Source organism: Ranitomeya imitator, chromosome 3 (assembly GCF_032444005.1).
Source record: "Ranitomeya imitator isolate aRanImi1 chromosome 3, aRanImi1.pri, whole genome shotgun sequence".
Taxonomy (NCBI): Eukaryota; Metazoa; Chordata; class Amphibia; order Anura; family Dendrobatidae; genus Ranitomeya; species Ranitomeya imitator.
This window is the reverse complement of record NC_091284.1, coordinates 216,184,412-216,203,898: the sequence shown is the minus strand read 5'-3', so window position 1 is coordinate 216,203,898 and position 19,487 is coordinate 216,184,412. Positions and strand designations below refer to the sequence as shown.

The 19,487-nt window shown below is 42.5% G+C and overlaps 1 protein-coding gene across 2 annotated transcripts in view; it reads right to left on the bottom strand.

The window, feature by feature from the left end:
- The window catches only part of LOC138672003 (synaptonemal complex protein 1-like), a 133,096-nt gene that overhangs the window by 34,423 nt on the left and 79,186 nt on the right, over nt 1-19,487 (bottom strand). The window contains exons 4-5 of one of the 2 annotated variants that reach the window (XM_069760090.1): nt 15,176-15,238; nt 2,006-2,068 (exon numbers count right to left, since the gene is read on the bottom strand). In XM_069760090.1, the coding sequence (XP_069616191.1) occupies nt 2,006-2,068; nt 15,176-15,238 (126 nt within the window). The remainder of the gene's footprint in view (nt 1-2,005; nt 2,069-15,175; nt 15,239-19,487) is intronic. The other variant, XM_069760091.1, reaches the window with a different exon arrangement.

Here is a 19,487-nt window from a genome sequence, read left to right as displayed (position 1 = left end):
AATCCGGTGTCTTTTCGACTGGCGCTTCCGGTCTCTTTTGCTATCCATAATGTCTTCCTTAGATCTTTGTTGCGGAAATATGTGGAGCCCGTTGTTCCCTCTGTTGATCCTCCGGCCCCTGTGTTGGTTGATGGGGAGTTGGAATATGTTGTTGAGAAGAATTTGGATTCCCGTTTTTCAAGGCGGAAGCTTCAGTACCTTGTCAAATGGAAGGGTTATGGCCAGGAGGATAATTCTTGGGTGTTTGCCTCTGATGTCCATGCTACTGATTTGGTTCGTGCCTTTCATCTGGCTCATCTTGATCGTCCTGGGGGCTCTGGTGAGGGTTCGGTGACCCCTGCTCAAGGAAGGGGTACTGTTGTGAATTCTGCTTTTGAGCTCCCTCTGGTGGTAGCAGATGGTAATGCAAGTGTTCTTGGGCTGCAGTCTTGGACAGGTGTATCTGCTAATTGCAGTGCTGACTGGGCTATTTAGGCTTGCTAGACTCATTAGTCCTGGCCAGTTGTCAATGTTTTTTGGGATATGATGGATCTATTTCTGGCTTCTCTTGCTTGGCTGCCATTTCAGCAAAGATAAGTGTCTGTTTCTTTTTCTGTGGCACACCGGCAGTGTGCTTGTTTTTGTTTGTGTTCCTGCTCTGATTGTAGGATTCACTGGAGTTGCAGATATACGCTCCTACGTCTTTAGTTAGATGTAGGAAGTTTGTGTATATTCTGCTGTGGATATTTTTGAAGGGTTTTAATACTGACCGCACAGAACTCTGTCCTATCCTGTCCTATTTTAGCTAGAGTGGCCTCCTGTGCTAAATCCTGTTTTTCTGCCTGTGTATGTTTTTTCCTCTCCGACTCACCGCCAATATTTGTGGGGGGCTGTCTATCCTTTGGGAATCTGCTCTGAGGCAAGATAGTATTCCTATTTCCATCTTTAGGGGTATTTAGTCCTCCGGCTGTGATGAGGTGTCTAGGATTGGTTAGGTACACTCCACGGCTACTTCTAGTTACGGTGTTAAGTTCAGGATTGCGGTCAGTATAGTGACCACCTACTCCAGTGAAAGTTCTCATGCTGCTCCAAGGTCACCGGATCATAACAGATACCCTGTAAAAAGTCTTGCTTTGCCTACCATGCGGGTACTGTCCTAGGACAGGGAAAGAGAGGACCTTGTGTGGAGCCATAAGCAGCAAGGGACTCGCCTCAAAGCGTGAGAAGGAAGGCTTTCTAACATCACCTGAGAAAGGGATCCATAATTGCTTCCAGGCCGACCGGACCTCATCAACACCTCTTACCGGTACCCTGGACTGTGGCCGTGAACCACCAGTAAAGAGGTAAAGAGACTACAACCTTGTGTCCTTTGACTATTTCTGGCACCACACTATCCTTACCAAATACACCGGAAGCCCGAAGGACCCAGCTTCACCTGTGGGAAACCATACCATCCTTGCTGCACTGCCATCACTCCCCAGAGGACCCCTTTAAGCAGCGTCGGTCACCCCTGACCGAATACCACAGGTGGCGTCACGAACATTCTTATTTCTAATAACCCCTTTAAAGACCTTCCCTTTAATTTGGACGCCCAGGGCCATGGACAGGGTCGCTGCCACCGTGGCCACCCCTTTAATGATGACCGGACCCGGTAGTAACCCCTAGGCCCTGGCAGGCGCTCCACATGTATTCAGGAAAAAAAAAAATTATCTTTCAACATGTCGTCGGCCGCACCTGCACAGTAGCATCTGCGCCGGCACCATTTAGCTAGAGGAAAAAAAATCGTCTCCACCAAGATGGCGCTGGCTGCTGAATGTGGATTTTTTTTTCCATAGCCCCACATAAGCAGCATATATTATATCCAATTGTAGAACTTCTTAGCATTCTAAGATTTTTTGATTAAAATGAGCTTTTGTTCGTGGCAAAAAACCCTCTAACCTGCTGACGTAGGGGCTGGGAATTAGAGACTTCAATATTGTAGTCTGTTTAAACCACTTAAAGTAAAGACACAAATACAAAGCCATACCTCAGCTTCAAAATCGCTACACTGTTTGCATCCTTCCTTCATTTTCTTTTTTAAAGATCTGTTCTACAAAAATAAAAACACAATATTAATTGAATTCTGGGGCGATCATTGTAAAATGAACATATTGTAACTTGAGGTCATAACTCTATGGAAAACTACAGTGGCTTGCAAAAGTATTCATCCCCTTGGCTTTTTAGCTATTTTGCTACATTACAACCTGTGTTAAATAGTTTTGTAAACCAATTTGTGTGTGATGCATCAGCACTAAATAACCTAAATTGGTGAAATGAAGTGAGAAAATGTAGGTATAAATTACATTTATGGGATCAAATAACTAAAAATTGGCATGTGCATATGCATTCACCCATTTTGCTATCACGCAACTAAAAATTTCTTGTGCAAGCAATTACCTTCATAAGTCACATGCTTGGTGAAAGGAAGTCCACCTGAGTGCAATCTAAGTGTCACATGGTCTGTCAGCTGTCAGTATATTCACACCTTTTCTGAAAGGCTACAGAGGCTGCGACACCATTAACCCCTTCCCAAAACGCACCATATACTGCAGTAGCTGCGTTCCCGCAAGCCACTATCTATATGGCATCGCAATCACGCGGGCTCACGCCGAGTGCTGCCGCGATCTGGTGCAGGTGTTAGCTCTGTGCGAAAGCCAACATTGAGGAGCATTGCACAGGTAGGGAGCTCCCTGTCTGCTTCCATTGGCACAACGTGATGCGATCACGTTGTGTCGATAGTCTCCATGGTGACCCCTGCTACATGATGGCCGCAGGGTCCTTCGAGGTCCTGCAGAGAAGGTGGCCTGTGAGCGCCTACTAAGATATGCTTGTTGCCTGCTTGTCAGATGCTGCTCTGATGCAGAGTATCAGATAAACTATCTGTCACTATACAGTGATGTCCCATCCTGGGATAATGTAACTTTATTAAAAAGTGTAAAAATATTAAAATGAAAATCTCAAAAAAAAAAAAGAATAAATATTAATCCAATAAATACATTCATTTATGTAAAAAAAAAATTAAAAAAAAATCCATAAAGATATAGCAGTGTATTTCGATCACTGATGTTCCCAATGGAAACAATGAGGTTTCATAAGGGATAAGTCGTGATGGGCTCTTATAGACACTCTGATGTTGCTCCAAGGTGTATTGCAGCCTGTTTATTAGTGCATGGGCCCTTCTTAGGCCGGCGTCACACTCGGCGTAAGACAATACGGTCCGTAATTTACGGCAGTAATACGCTGAAAAGTCCCCAAAATAGTGGTCCGTATTTCCTCCGTAGGCAGGGGGTGTCAGCGTATTTTGTGCATGGCATCCTCCGTATGGCATCCGTACTGCGAGATTTTCTCGCAGGCTTGCAAAACCGACATATGGACATACAATGGATCCATGTGCTCAAAAAATCGTAATATATATATATATATACACACACACACACACATATACATATACATATATATATATATATATATATATATATATAATAATAATAATAATAATAATCTTTATTTTTATATAGCGCTAACATATTCCGCAGCGCTTTACAGTTTTGCACACATTAACATCACTGTCCCCAATGAGGCTCACAATCTAGAATCCCTATCAGTATGTCTTTGGAATGTGGGAGGAAACCGGAGTACCCGGAGGAAACCCACGCAAACACGGAGAGAACATACAAACTCTTTGCAGATGTTGTCCTGGGTGGGATTAGAACCCAGGACCCCAGCGCTGCAAGGCTGCAGTGCTAACCACTGAACCACCGTGCTGCCCATATATATATATATATATATATATATATATATATATATATATATATGTCAGTAGACACATATACCGTATTTCCCAGCGTATAAGGCTGGTTTCACATTTGCGTTTCAAAACGCAGCGTTTTAAATGCAAACGCAGGTGGTGAGAAAAGCACATGTAAACGCGTGCAAACGCTGCGTTTTTTAGACACATGCGTTTTTGCACAAACGCAGCGTTTTGACGCGTTTACATGCGTTTTTCCTGCGTTTGCGTTTTTGAAACGCATGATGAGAAGTGTGTGACAGCTGCCAATCATCAAAATCAACTAGAAAACCCACTATAAACAGAAATAGCTAGGGTTAGGGTTAGGATCCCTAGTAACCCTAGGGATCCTAACCCCAACCCTAACCCTAGGGATCGTGACCCTAACCCTAGGGATCCTAATTGTCATGATCCCAATGGCAGGGGATCACAAAAGGACAAGCACAAAAACAAAACAAGCTCTAGGGTGATGGAACCTGAGCTGACCGTGATCCTGAACCTAAACACACAACTAGCAGTAGCCGGGGAACGTGCCTACGATGATTCCTAGACGTCTCGCGCCAGCTGAAGGATTAACTTCCCCTATAAGAAGAAACACAGACCTCACTTGCCTCCAGAGAAACACCCCACAGAAATAGCAGCCCCCCACATGTAATAACGGTGAAATGAGAGGAAAGCACATACGTAGTTATGAAAAATAGAATCAGCAAAAATGAGGCCCGCTAAAGCTAGATAGCAGAGGATACAAAAGTGAACTGCGCGGTCAGCGAAAAACCCTTCAAAAAAAACCATCCTGAAATTACTTGTACCAACTCATGGAACATGAGGAGTAATTTCAGCCCACTAGAGCAACCAGCAGCAAGGAATCACATCTCTGCAAGCTGGACTAAGACAAAAATTAAGCAAAACGTGGAACAGGAAAATCAAAACTTAGCTTGTCCTGAAGATAACAGACGCAGGGAGCAGAGGTAAAAAGACACGCTGATTACATTGATAGCCGGCGAGGAAATGACAAAAAAGCCAGGTTAAATAGGAAACTCCCATAACCTGATGGAACAGGTGGACACCAGAGACCGCAGAGAACACAAGTCACCCAGTACCATCAGTAACCACCAGAGGGAGCCCAAAAACAGAACTCACAACAGTACCCCCCCCTTGAGGAGGGGTCACCGAACCCACACGAGAACCACCAGGGCGACCAGGATGAGCCCTATGAAAAGCACGGACCAAATCGGCAGCATGAACATCAGAGGCAATCACCCAAGAATTATCCTCCTGACCATAACCCTTCCACTTGACCAAATACTGGAGTTTCCGTCTGGAAACACGAGAATCCAAGATCTTCTCCACAACATACTCCAATTCACCCTCCACCAGCACCGGAGCAGGAGGCTCAAGCGAAGGAACGACAGGTAGCTCATACTTCCGCAACAACGACCGATGGAACACATTATGAATAGCAAACGATGCCGGGAGATCCAAACGAAACGACACAGGGTTAAGAATTTCCAAGATCCTATAGGGACCGATGAACCGAGGCTTAAACTTAGGAGAAGAGACCTTCATAGGAACAAAACGAGAAGACAACCACACCAAGTCCCCAACAAGAAGTCGAGGGCCCACGTGGCGACGGCGATTAGCAAACTGCTGAGCCCTCTCCTGGGACAACTTCAAATTGTCCACCACATGACTCCAAATCCGATGCAACCTATCCACCACCATGTCCACTCCAGGACAATCAGAAGGCTCCACCTGACCAGAGGAAAAACGAGGATGAAACCCCGAATTACAAAAGAAAGGAGACACCAAGGTAGCAGAACTAGCCCGATTATTAAGGGCAAACTCGGCCAGCGGCAAAAAGGAAACCCAGTCATCTTGATCAGCAGAAACAAAACACCTTAAATAAGTTTCTAAAGTCTGATTAGTTCGTTCCGTCTGGCCATTCGTCTGAGGATGGAATGCAGACGAAAAGGACAAATCAATGCCCATCTTAGCACAGAACGTCCGCCAAAATCTAGACACAAACTGGGATCCCCTGTCAGAAACGATGTTCTCCGGAATGCCATGCAGACGGACCACGTTTTGAAAAAACAGAGGGACCAACTCAGAGGAGGAAGGTAACTTAGGCAAGGGTACCAGATGAACCATCTTAGAAAAGCGGTCACACACAACCCATATGACGGACATTTTTTGAGAGACAGGGAGATCCGAAATAAAGTCCATGGAAATGTGCGTCCAAGGTCTCTTCGGGATAGGCAAAGGTAACAACAATCCACTGGCCCGAGAACAGCAAGGCTTAGCCCGAGCGCAAACTCCACAAGACTGCACGAAAGAACGCACATCCCTCGACAAGGAAGGCCACCAAAAAGACCTGGCCACCAAGTCTCTAGTACCAAATATTCCAGGATGACCTGCCAACACAGAAGAATGGACCTCGGAGATGACTCTACTGGTCCAATTATCCGGAACAAACAGTCTTTCCGGCGGACAACGATCAGGTTTATCCGCCTGAAACTCCTGCAAAGCACGTCGCAAGTCTGGGGAGACAGCCGACAAAATCACCCCATCCCTAAGGATACCAGTGGGCTCAGAATTTCCAGGGGAGTCAGGCACAAAACTCCTAGAAAGAGCATCCGCCTTCACATTCTTTGAACCTGGCAGGTATGAAACCACAAAATTGAAATGGGAGAAAAACAGTGACCAACGAGCCTGTCTAGGATTCAGACGCTTGGCAGACTCAAGGTACATCAGATTTTTGTGATCAGTCAAGACCACCACACGATGTCTAGCACCCTCAAGCCAATGACGGCACTCCTCAAATGCCCACTTCATGGCCAAAAGCTCCCGATTACCAACATCATAATTCCGTTCAGCGGGCGAAAATTTTCTAGAAAAGAACGCACATGGCTTCATCACTGAGCCATCGGAGCTTCTCTGACAAAACCGCCCCCGCTCCGATCTCGGAAGCATCGACCTCAACCTGAAAAGGAAGCGACGTATCTGGCTGACAACACAGGAGCAGAAGAAAACCGGCGCTTAAGTTCCTGAAAGGCCTCCACAGCCGCAGGAGACCAATCAGTAACATCAGCACCCTTTTTAGTCAAATCCGTCAAAGGCTTAACAACACTAGAAAAATTAGTTATGAAGCGACGATAAAAATTAGCAAAGCCCAAGAACTTCTGTAGACTCTTAAGAGATGTAGGCTACGTCCAGTCACAAATAGCCTGAACCTTGACGGGATCCATCTCAATAGTAGAAGGGGAAAAAATATACCCCAAAAAAGAAATCTTCTGGACTCCAAAGAGACACTTAGAACCCTTTACAAACAAAGAATTGGCCCGCAGGACCTGAAACACCTTCCTGACCTGCTGAACATGAGACTCCCAGCCATCAGAAAAAACCCAAATATCATCCAAATACACAATCATAAATTTATCCAGATATTCACGGAAAATATCGTGCATAAAAGACTGGAAGACAGAAGGAGCATTAGAAAGTCCAAAAGGCATCACCAAATACTCGAAATGGCCCTCAGGCGTATTAAATGCGGTTTTCAACTCATCACCCTGCCTTATCCGCACAAGATTATACGCACCCCGAAGATCAATCTTAGTGAACCATTTAGCCCCCTAATGCGAGCGAACAAATCAGTCAACAATGGCAAAGGATACTGATATTTGACTGTAATCTTATTCAAAAGACGATAATCTATGCAAGGCGTCAAGGAACCATCTTTTTTGGCCACAAAAAAAAACCTGCTCCCAAAGGGGACGAAGATGGACGGATATGTCCCTTTTCCAAGGACTCCTTAACATAATCCCGCATAGCAGTATGCTCTGGCACTGACAGATTGAACAAACGACCTTTAGGGAATTTACTGCCGGGAATCAAATCTATAGCACAATCGCAATCCCTGTGAGGAGGAAGCGAACTGAGCTTAGGCTCCTCAAAAACCTCCCGATAATCAGACAAAAATACCGGAACCTCAGAAGGAGTAGATGAAGCGATAGAAATCGGAGGTGCATCATCATGAACCCCCTGACATCCCCAGCTTAACACAGACATTGTTTTCCAGTCCAGGACTGGGTTATGAGTTTGTAACCATGGCAGACCAAGCACTAAGACATCATGTAAATTATACAGTACCAGGAAGCGAATCACCTCCTGATGAACGGGAGTCATACGCATGGTCACTTGTGTCCAGTACTGAGGTTTATTCATAGCCAAAGGTGTAGAGTCAATTCCTTTCAAAGGAATAGGAACTTCCAGAGGCTCCAGACTAAACCCACAGCGATTGGCAAATGACCAATCCATAAGACTCAGGGCAGCGCCTAAATCCACATAGGCATCGACGGAAATGGATGATAATGAACAAATCAGCGTCACAGACAGAATGAACTTAGACTGTAAAGTACCAATGGCAACAGACTTCTCAACCTTTTTTGTGCGTTTAGAGCATGCTGATATAACATGAGCTGAATCACCACAATAAAAACACAATCCATTTTTCCGTCTATAATTTTGCCGTTCACTTCTGGACTGAATTCTATCACATTGCATTATCTCAGGTGCCTGTTCAGAAGACACCGCCAAATGGTGCACAGGTTTGCGCTCCCGTAAACGCCGATCAATCTGAATAGCCATAGTCATGGACTCATTCAGACCTGTAGGCGCCGGGAACCCCACCATAACATCTTTAATGGCCTCAGAAAGGCCATCTCTGAATTTTGCAGCCAGAGCGCACTCATTCCACTGAGTAAGCACCGACCACTTCCGAAATTTCTGACAATATATTTCTGCTTCATCTTGCCCCTGAGAGAGCCAATAAAGCTTTTTCAGCCTGAATCTCTAGGTTAGGTTCCTCATAGAGCAAACCCAATGCCAGAAAAAACGCATCCACATTGAGCAACGCAGGATCCCCTGGTGCCAATGCAAATGCCCAATTCTGAGGGTCACCCCGCAGGAAAGATATAACAATCTTGACCTGCTGAGCAGGGTCTCCAGAGGAGCGAGATTTCAAGGAAAGAAACAACTTGCAATTGTTCCTAAAATTCAGAAAACTAGATCTATCTCCAGAAAAAAACTCTGGGACAGGAATTCTAGGTTCAGACATAGGCGTATGTACAACAAAATCTTGTATATTTTGAACCTTAGCAGCAAGATTATTCAGGCTGGAAGCCAAACTCTGGACGTCCATGATAAACAGCTGAGGTCAGAGCCATTCAAGGATTAAGAGGAGGAAAGAAGCAGTCAAGCTGCAATTAAGGCTAGGCAGCAAACACTGAGGAGGAGAAAAAAAAAAAAACTTCCTCAGACTACTTTTCCTCCTACTTCAGCCAAAACGATGACCAATTTTTTCAGGCCGGCTATACTGTCATGATCCCAATGGCAGGGGATCACAAAAGGACAAGCACAAAAACAAAACAAGCTCTAGGGTGATGGAACCTGAGCTGACCGCGATCCTGAACCTAAACACACAACTAGCAGTAGCCGGGGAACGTGCCTACGATGATTCCAAGACGTCTCGCGCCAGCCGAAGGATTAACTTCCCCTATAAGAAGAAACACAGACCTCACTTGCCTCCAGAGAAACACCCCACAGAAATAGCAGCCCCCCACATGTAATAACGGTGAAATGAGAGGAAAGCACATACGTAGTTATGAAAAATAGAATCAGCAAAAATGAGGCCCGCTAAAGCTAGATAGCAGAGGATACAAAAGTGAACTGCGCGGTCAGCGAAAAACCCTTCAAAAAAAACCATCCTGAAATTGCTTGTACCAACTCATGGAACATGAGGAGTAATTTCAGCCCACTAGAGCAACCAGCAGCAAGGAATCACATCTCTGCAAGCTGGACTAAGACAAAAATTAAGCAAAACGTGGAACAGGAAAATCAAAACTTAGCTTGTCCTGAAGATAACAGACGCAGGGAGCAGAGGTAAAAAGACACGCTGATTACATTGATAGCCGGCGAGGAAATGACAAAAAAGCCAGGTTAAATAGGAAACTCCCATAACCTGATGGAACAGGTGGACACCAGAGACCGCAGAGAACACAAGTCACCCAGTACCATCAGTAACCACCAGAGGGAGCCCAAAAACAGAACTCACAACACCTAACCCTAACCCTAGGGATCCTAACCCTAACCCTTAGGGCCCCTTTCCACTTGTGAGGAAAACGGACGAGTGCAATCCGATAAAAAAATCGGATTGCACTCGGACCAATGTTAATCAATAGGTGACATTCCATTTGCGATTTTTTTCTCAGCCGAAATCGGACAGAGAAAAATCTGTGTCGGCTGAGAAAAAAATCGCAGCATGCTGCGTATTGCTGCGATTCTCGGACGAGACTCGCTAATGCAAGTCAATGGGTGCGAGAAAAAAAACGCACAGCACTCGCACCATGCGAGTGCTGTCCGATTTTTACGCACCCGTGTCCTTAGAAAAGCCGGCAATTCAGCGTAGAGTACAGTAAAATCACACTGACAGGTTAGATTAGAGTAGATATATACACATAGAATAGGTATATATATATATATATATATATATATATATATATATATATATATATATATATATATATATATATATATATATATATATATATATATATATATATATATATATATATATATATATTTATATTTAATGCAGCGTGAGATAGCTTTAAAGCTGGTAATTCAATTACCGGCTATTGCTTTCTCCTTCCTAAACCCGACATGATATGAGACATGGTTTACATACAGTAAACCATCTCATATCACCATTTTTTTTGCATATTCCACACTACTAATGTTAGTAGTGTGTATATGCAAAATTTGGCCGTTCTAGCTATTAAATTAAAGGGTTAAATGGCGGAAAAAATTGGCGTGGGCTCCCGCACAATTTTCTCCGCCAGAGTAGTAAAGCCAGTGACTGAGGGCAGATATTAATAGCCTGGAGAGGGTCCACGGTTATTGGCCCCCCCCTGGCTAAAAATATCTGCCCCCAGCCACCCCAGAAAAGGCACATCTGGAAGATGCGCCTATTCTGGCACTTGGCCACTCTCTTCCCATTCCCGTGTAGCGGTGGGATATGGGGTAATGAAGGGTTAATGCCACCTTGCTATTGTAAGGTGACATTAAGCCTAATTAATAATGGAGAGGCGTCAATTATGACACCTATCCATTATTAATCCAATACTAGTAAAGGGTTAAAAAAATACACAAACACATTAAAAATTATTTTAATGAAATAAAAACAAAGGTTGTTGTAATATTTTATTGAACGCCCAATCCAATCACTGAAGACCCTTGATCTGTAACTAAAAAAACATAATAAACCAACAATATCCTTACCTTCCGCAGATCTGTAAAGGCCAACGATGTAAATCCATCTGAAGGGGTTAAAATATTTTGCAGACACGAGCTTTGCTAATGCAACGTTGCTCATGTCTGCAAAACCCCGGCGAATGAAGCTAAATATAGGTCAATGATCTATATTTAGATTCATTTGCGGTGAGGCGCCCTCTGCTGGCTGTTCCTAGATCGTGGGAACTTTCCTAGAAAGCTCCCTGGCTCGAGTTCATATGAGGACAACCAGCAGACGGCGCTTTCTAGGAAAGTTCCCACGATCTAGGAACAGCCAGCAGAGGGCGCCTCACCGCAAATGAAGCTAAATATAGATCATTGACCTATATTTAGCTTCATTCGCCGGGGTTTTGCAGAAATGAGCATCCTGCATTAGCGGAGCTCGTGTCTGCAAAATATTTTAACCCCTTCAGATGGATCTACATCGTTGGACGTGCCAGATCCTCGGAAGGTATGTATATTATTGGTTTATTATTTTTTTTTAATTTACAGATCGAGGGTCTTCAGTGAGTGGATTGAGAGTAGAATAAATTAATACAACAGCTTTTGTGATTTTTTCAATACATTAATTTTTAATAATGTGTGTGTGGTTTTTTTTTTAACCCTTTACTAGTATTGGATTAATAATGGATAGGTATCATAATTGACGCCTCTCCATTATTAATTAGGCTTAATGTCACCTTACAATAGCAAGGTGGCATTAACCCTTCATTACCCCATATCCCACCGCTACACGGGAATGGGAAGAGAGTGGCCAAGTGCCAGAATAGGCGCATCTTCCAGATGTGCCTTTTCTGGGGTGGCTGGGCGCAGGTGTTTTTAGCCAGGGGGGGGGCCAATAACCATGGACCCTCTCCAGGCTATTAATATCTGCCCTCAGTCACTGGCTTTACTACTCTGGCGGAGAAAATTGTGCGGGAGCCCACGCCAATTTTTTCCGCCATTTAACCCCTTATTTTACTAGCTAGAACGGCCAAATTTTGCATAGACACACTACTAACATTAGTAGTGTGGAATATGCAAAAAAAAAATGGTGATATGAGATGGTTTACTGTATGTATGTATCGCATGACACTCGCAGACGTTAAATCAGTTTTTTCGGTCCGTAAATCGGACTGTTTTTTTCTCACACAAGTAGAAATGAGCCCTTGGGGTTAGGATCCCTTTAGGGTTAGGGTTGGGGGGTGTATTCTTGTGTTTTTCTATTGAAACGCATGCATTTAAAAACGCATGCAAACACATGTGCTTAAAAACGCATGTGTTTACATAGACAGCAATACGTTTTTTTGCGGCAAAAAAACGCCGCTAGAAATTACTACATGTTGCATTTCTGCAACAAAACGCAAGCGTAGCAAAACGCATCCAAAAAACGCATGCGTTTTTAATGTTAAGTATAGGAAAAAAACGCATGCTTTTTTTGCGCTAAAACGCAGCGGCAAAAAAACGCAAATGTGAAACCAGCCTAAGACGACTTTTTGACCCCTAAAAATTGTCCCAAAAGTCGGGGGTCGTCTTATACGCCGGGTACGGCGTGTGCAGGGAGCGATCCTGCATTTCGGTGTGTGGTTCCCAGGGTCTGGAGGAGAGGAGACTCTCCTTCAGGCCCTGGGATCCATATTCATGTAATAAAGAATAAAATAAAAAACATAGATATACTCACCCTCGGACGGGCCCTGGATAACAGCGCTGCTAGTGTCTCCCTCCGTTCCTTAGAATGCGGTGAGTGAAGGACCTTCAATGACGTCACGGTCACATGAGCGGTCATATTGTTATTGGATCACATCATTTATGTTGATCTTTCAAATTGTTATGTACATTGGTGCAGTCTGTTTTTGCCTTTTATGTGTATTTTTAAATGATTTTACCCATTCTGTGTGCATATGTGTTAATTAAAACGTGTTTCAATGGTTCGTCAGGTGTGCACATCCCATCTGTATTGGTGTTTTCTCCCTCTTTTTGTCACTACAAATCTAAGTCTATCATAAAGAAAAGAGATCATGAGAGCAAATGTAGAGGGTCCACCACAAGGTGCAAACCATTAATCAGTCTTAAAAATAGAAAAGTCAGATTGGTTTATGCCAAAAGACATCTAAATAAGCCAGCCCAGTTCTGGAAAAACATTCTTTGGACAGATGAAACTAAGATTAACCTGTACCAGAATGATGATGTGAAGAAGTACAGAAATGCCTCGGAACAACTAATGATCTAAAGCACACCACATCCCCTGTAAAAAATGGTGGAGACAGTGTGATGGCAAAGGCATGCATGGCTTCCAATGTCACTAGGTCACTAGTGTTTATTAACCCCTTCACCCCCGGAGCTTTTTCCGTTTTTTCATTTTCGTTTTTCGCTCCCCTCATTCCCAGAGCCATAACTTTTTTAATTTTCCGTCAATATGGCCATGTGAGGGCTTATTTTTTGCGGGACGAGATGTACTTTTGAACGATACCATTGGTTTTAACATGCCATGTAACAGAAAACGGGAAAAAAATTCCAAGTGTGATGAAATTGCAAAAAAAAGTGCAATCTCACACTTGTTTTTTGTTTGGCTTTTTTGCTAGGTTCACCAAATGCTAAACCTAACCTGCCATTATGATTCTCCAGGTCATTATGAGTTCATAAACACCTAACATGTCTAGGTTATTTTTTATCTAAGTGGTGAAAAAAAATTCCAAAATTTGCTAAAAAAAAAAAAAATTGTGCGATTTTCCGATACCCGTAGCGTCTCCAATTTTCGCGATCTGGGGTCAGGTGAGGGCTTATTTTTTGCGTGCCGAGCTGGCGTTTTTAATGATACCATTTTGATGTTGATACGTTCTTTTGATCGCCCGTTATTGCATTTTAATGCAATGTTGCGGCAACCAAAAAAAAACGTAATTTTGGCGTTTTGATTTTTTTTCTCGCTACGCCATTTAGCGGTCAGGTTAATCCTTTGTTTTAATTGATAGATCGGGCGATTCTGAACACGGCAATACCAAATATGTGTATGTTTGATTTTTTTTTTATTGTTTTATTTTGATTGGGGCGAAAGAGGGGTGATTTGAACTTTTATATATTTTTTATTTTTTTATATTTTTAAACACTTTTTTTTATAATTTTGGCATGCTTCAATAGCCTCCATGGATATTTATTTCAAACACGATTATTCATATCTTCTCTACAGCAAACGCTGCTGCAGGGAAGATATGAATCGCGGCTTCAGCACCAGTGGGGGGGACAGCGCTTACAGTAGCGCTGTCTCCTGCACAGCACACGGACTGCACACGGACAACGTCCGTGTGCGGTATGTGTTTTACATGGACCCATTGACTTTAATGGCTCCGTGTAATCCGTGCGCTCCCACGAACACTGACATGTCTCCGTGTTTGGCACACGGAGACACGGTCTGCAAAAATATCAATGACATCTGCACAGATGCATTGATTTCACTGTGTCTACGTGTGTCAGTGGCTCCAGTACGTGAGGAAACTGTCACCTCACGTACCGGAGCCACTGACGTGTGAAACCGGCCCAAGGCAAAGTTCCACAAACAAGCAACAACTGAATTCAGCTGCAGTAAAGGCCTGGCAAAGCATTACAGAGAAGGAAACGGTGACGTCTATGACTTTCAGACTTCAGGCAGTTATTGCCGGTAAAGGATTCTCTACAAAGTATTAAACATTAACATTTTATTTATGGTAAAGTTAATTTGACCAATTACTCTTGAGGCCCTGAAATGAGGAGGCTTTGTAGAAAAAATGGTTGCAATTCCTAAACGTTTCACAGAATATTTTGGCTTAAATCCCTTCAATTAAACCTGCTAGTGTCCACTCAATTGCATACAGTCACTGTCCAAAGATTTTTTGGATGAAACTGTATATAATATTATTTTTGAATGTCATGTAAATTAATTTGATTTGTTTTCATATTTGTTTGCAAAAGTCTTTTGGTCACAAAAATATAATAGAACAACTGCAAAAATGAACAGGTGTAAACAAATTGATAAAAATATTATTCGCCAATAGAAAATGTATAACTACATACTTCCTGTTGTAGCTCTTCAATGATTTTATTTTTATTTTCTACTTGCTTCTTCAGTGTGTTCAACTGAAAAGGAAATATAAATTAATATTATAGAAGATATAATTTCCAAACAAATAATTATCCACATATAACTTGCTGGAACATTGACAATTTTTTTATTACAATAATATCTGTATCAGCTTGAAAATTTGGTTTATCTAATTTCCTGCTATGACCAACAATACCTTTTTTCTAAAAACAAATTGATGTCATTTTATGAAAGGGTTATTCTCATGTAATCTTATGGCTTGTCCAAAATTAAAGCAAGTTGTATCCCAATCTTGATATTTATTTAAAAAAAAGTCTGCAATTGGGGATGTTTTTTCTTATCATTAAATATAACAATGAACCTTTTCATATGGAAACAAACTTAAAGGGGTATTCCCATCTCCAAGATCTTATCCCAATATGTAGTAGGTGTAATAATAATAATATTAGCAAATACCTCCAATTAGAAATGTAGTATATTTCAGCTTATCTTGCCTTGCGCAGGCATGTACTATGGAGGACAGAGAATGAACTTCAATCCAATATTGCAGCCAGCATGCAGCCAGCGGGTAAGGAAAGGGTGAATCAAACACCCGAAAACCCCGCCTTTATGGCTGAAAATTGTTCCCTCCAAATTCAGGTGACAGAGTCCCTTTAAGAGACTCCTTTGTCCTCCACTCATTACCTGTAGTAATGGCACCTGTTTGAACTTGTCAGTATAAAAGACACCTGTCCACAACCATAAACAGTCACACTCCAAACTCCACTTTGGTGAAGACCAAAGAGCTGTCGAAGGACACCAGAAACAAAATTGTAGCCCTGCACCAGGCTGGGAAGACTGAATTTGAAAAAGTCACAGAGAAAAAAGCAGAGATGTTTACCTGCTGAAGCCTCCAACTGAATGCACCAGCAGGGCGCAGCGGAACCGATAAATGATGGCAAACACACAGGTGCAAAAAATACCGATGAAACAACCACTTTCAATCCAGTGTTGGCTGGTGGTTGTTTCATCGGTATTTTTTGCACCTGTGTGTTTGCCATCATTTATCGGGTCCGCTGCGCCCTGCTGGTGCATTCAGTTGGAGGCTTCAGCAGGTAAACATCTCTGCTTTTTTCTCTGTGACTTTTTTGAATTTTTTGGAGGATTTTTAAGTCCTCTTTTTGTGTCGGTGAGCTTTTATTCAATGTTTAGTGTTAGGACTGGCAAATTGTAAGGACCCGTGACGTGGGTTGCCAGCTTACGTATTGAAGCCCCAATATAAACTAATACCTTACATATATGGATATGTGGTTTTCTTTTTGCACTTTATCTTGCAGGGCGCAGTCGGACCAAGATGGCTCTGTAAACTATTGGCCTCTGTTCACACAGCATGCATTTTGTAGCACTGGGCAGCCCGCCTGTATGTGCGTTACTAATAGGCTGCAAACCAGATGCTCTGCATTGCGTGTGTGAATTATGCCATATACAGACTAGTATCTCTTATCTTTTTGTGCACTAATGCCAAACAGGCAACACTGGATTGAAAGTGGTTGTTTCATCGATATTTTTTCCACCTGTGTGTTTGCCATCATTAATCGGGTCCGCTGCGCCCTGCTGGTGCATTCAGTTGGAGGCTTCAGCAGGTAAACATCTCTGCTTTTTTCTCTGTGACTTTTTTGAATTTTTTGGAGGATTTTTAAGTCCTCTTTTTGTGTCGAAGACTGAATTTGCAATAGGCAAGCAGCTTGGTATGATGAAATCAACTGTGGGAGCAATAATAAGAAAATGAAAGACATACAAGACCACTGATAATCTCCCTCGATTTGGGGCTCCATGCAAGATCTCACCCTATGGGAACAAAATGATCAAAAGAACAGTGAGCAAAAATCCCAGAATCATACGGGGGGACCTAGTGAATGACCAGTATCGAGAAGAGACCACCGTAACAAAGCCTACCATCAGTAAAACACTATTGCGTCAGGGACTCAGATACTGCAAAGCCAGATGTGTCCCCCTCCTTAAGCCAGTACATGTCCGGCCTGTCTGAAGTTTGCTAGAGAGCATTTGGATTATCCAGAAGAGTATTGGGAGAATGTCATATGGTCTGATGAAACCAAAGTAGAACTGTTTGCTAGAAACAAAACTTGTCGTGTTTGGAGGAAACAGAATGCCGAGTTGCAACCAAAGAACACCATACCTACTGTGGAGCATGGGGGTGACAACATCATGCTTTGGGGCTGTTTCTCTGCAAAGGGACCATGACCACTGATCTGTGTACATGAAAGAATGAATGGGGTTATGTATCGTGAGAGTTTGAGTGCAAACCTCCTTCCATCAGCAAGGACATTGAAAAGGAAACGTGGATGGGTCTTTCAGCATGTTAATGATCCCAATCACACTGCCAGGGCAACGAAGGAGTGGCTTTCTAAGAAGCATATGAAGGTCCTGGAATGGCCTAGCCAGTCTCCAGATCTCAACTCAATAGAAAACCTTTGGAGGGAGTTGAAAGTCCATGTTGCCTAGTGACAGGCCCAAAACATCACTGCTCTAGAGGAGATTTGCATGGAGGAATGTACCAACATACTACCAACAGTGTGTGCCAACCTAGTGAAGACTTACAGAAAATGTTTGACCTCTGTCATTGCCAGCAAAGGATATATAACAAAATATTGAGATAAACTTTTGCTAATGACCAAATACTTATTTTCCTTAATAGTTTGCAAAATAAATCTTGCCAAATCAGACAAGGTGATTTTCTGAATTTGTTTTCTCATTTTGACTCTCATAATTGTGGTCTACCAATGATGTCAATTACAGGTCCCTGTCATGTTTTTAAGTTGGAGAACTTGCACAGTTGCTAGCTGACTAAATACTTTTTTTCCCCACTGTATGTCTGGTTCCCAGGAGCAAGGGGCGGGGTAAATCAGACCCATGTTTAAACAGGAACTTGGACACTTTGTCGGAGTCCCTAAGGAATGGGATCAGGGGGTCATGTGGACCCGTGGTGGCAAAAGTACTCAGACATGCTGTGTCGCAGTCCCCATGGAGGAAGGACCAGGGTCAAACGGATCCATAGTACAAAATGGACTACCCGAGGGTCGTGCCAGGTTATAAGGGACTGTGCCTATGTATCTGCTGGCTAATGCGTATTGTTGCCCAAAGGGCCAGGTTAATAAAGAGACTTGAACTGTACATTCCACCATCTCAACCAAGTGGGACAGGTACCAGTCCTGACCAGAAACAGGGTCAGAGGTGGACGAGAGAGGAGAAACAGACTATTGGGTAGAGTATAAGAATTTTTCTGGTTAAATGTGTTCTTGAAGTTAAACAATTTATAATTTATAACAATTTATAACTGTTCAGAAATAATCTCCTTCGCAAAGGAGAAATACAACTTATAAAGAAGTAATGGATATGAAATATCAGACTTGCATATGGGGAGACAGGACAAAGACAAAGCAACCATAGATGGAAACAGATAGGTAACTCACAGATTTTTATAATTAGAACATCCCTGCATCCCTTCCTAATAAAGCGGGTACATTTCACGTGTAAAGTGATGTATTACATAGTAATGTTTTATTATGTAATGTGATGCTAATAATGTTCAATGGATGCAAGAATTGTGAGGGTGATATCAAAGAAGGAGTCCTATGTTAACATGTAACTTGGCCTGTTAGGATATTTTGGAGTTAAATAGCTTTTTTGCTCAGTGAATGTGACCTCCTAATGCTGCAAATTCCACAAATGAGCATTTTCAGTTCTTTAAAACATATCAAATGTTTAGAAATTCTACTGTGCCTAATAATTTGGAACAGTGCATTTTGAGTTTTCATTCATTTTGGAGAATATACTGTTATCATTGGGAGGTTTCTTCAATAAAATTTGATGTATACTCTAACGGGTGATGACTTTTACTAGACTGACTGTCATTTGCACAGACCATTTAGGAAAATCTGAGAAAAATATAATTTGCATAATAATTTGGAACATGGTGTAGATGTGATATCATTATATTCTAAATTAGAACATGATTTAGGATTAAAAGCTATTGAATTCTTTCCAACAAAGGATAAATCCATTACACACAATCAAATAGTTTATTTTACAGAATAAACAATTCATTCCCACAAAATGTAAGTCCGCAAGGACAGGGTCCTCCTCCCCTCTGTACCAGTCTGTCACTGTAAACCTGTTTACTGTAAACGATATCTATAACCCTGTATGTAACCCCTTTCTCATGTACAGCACCATGGAATTAATGGTGCTATATATACAGTGCCTACAAGTAGTATTCAACCCCCT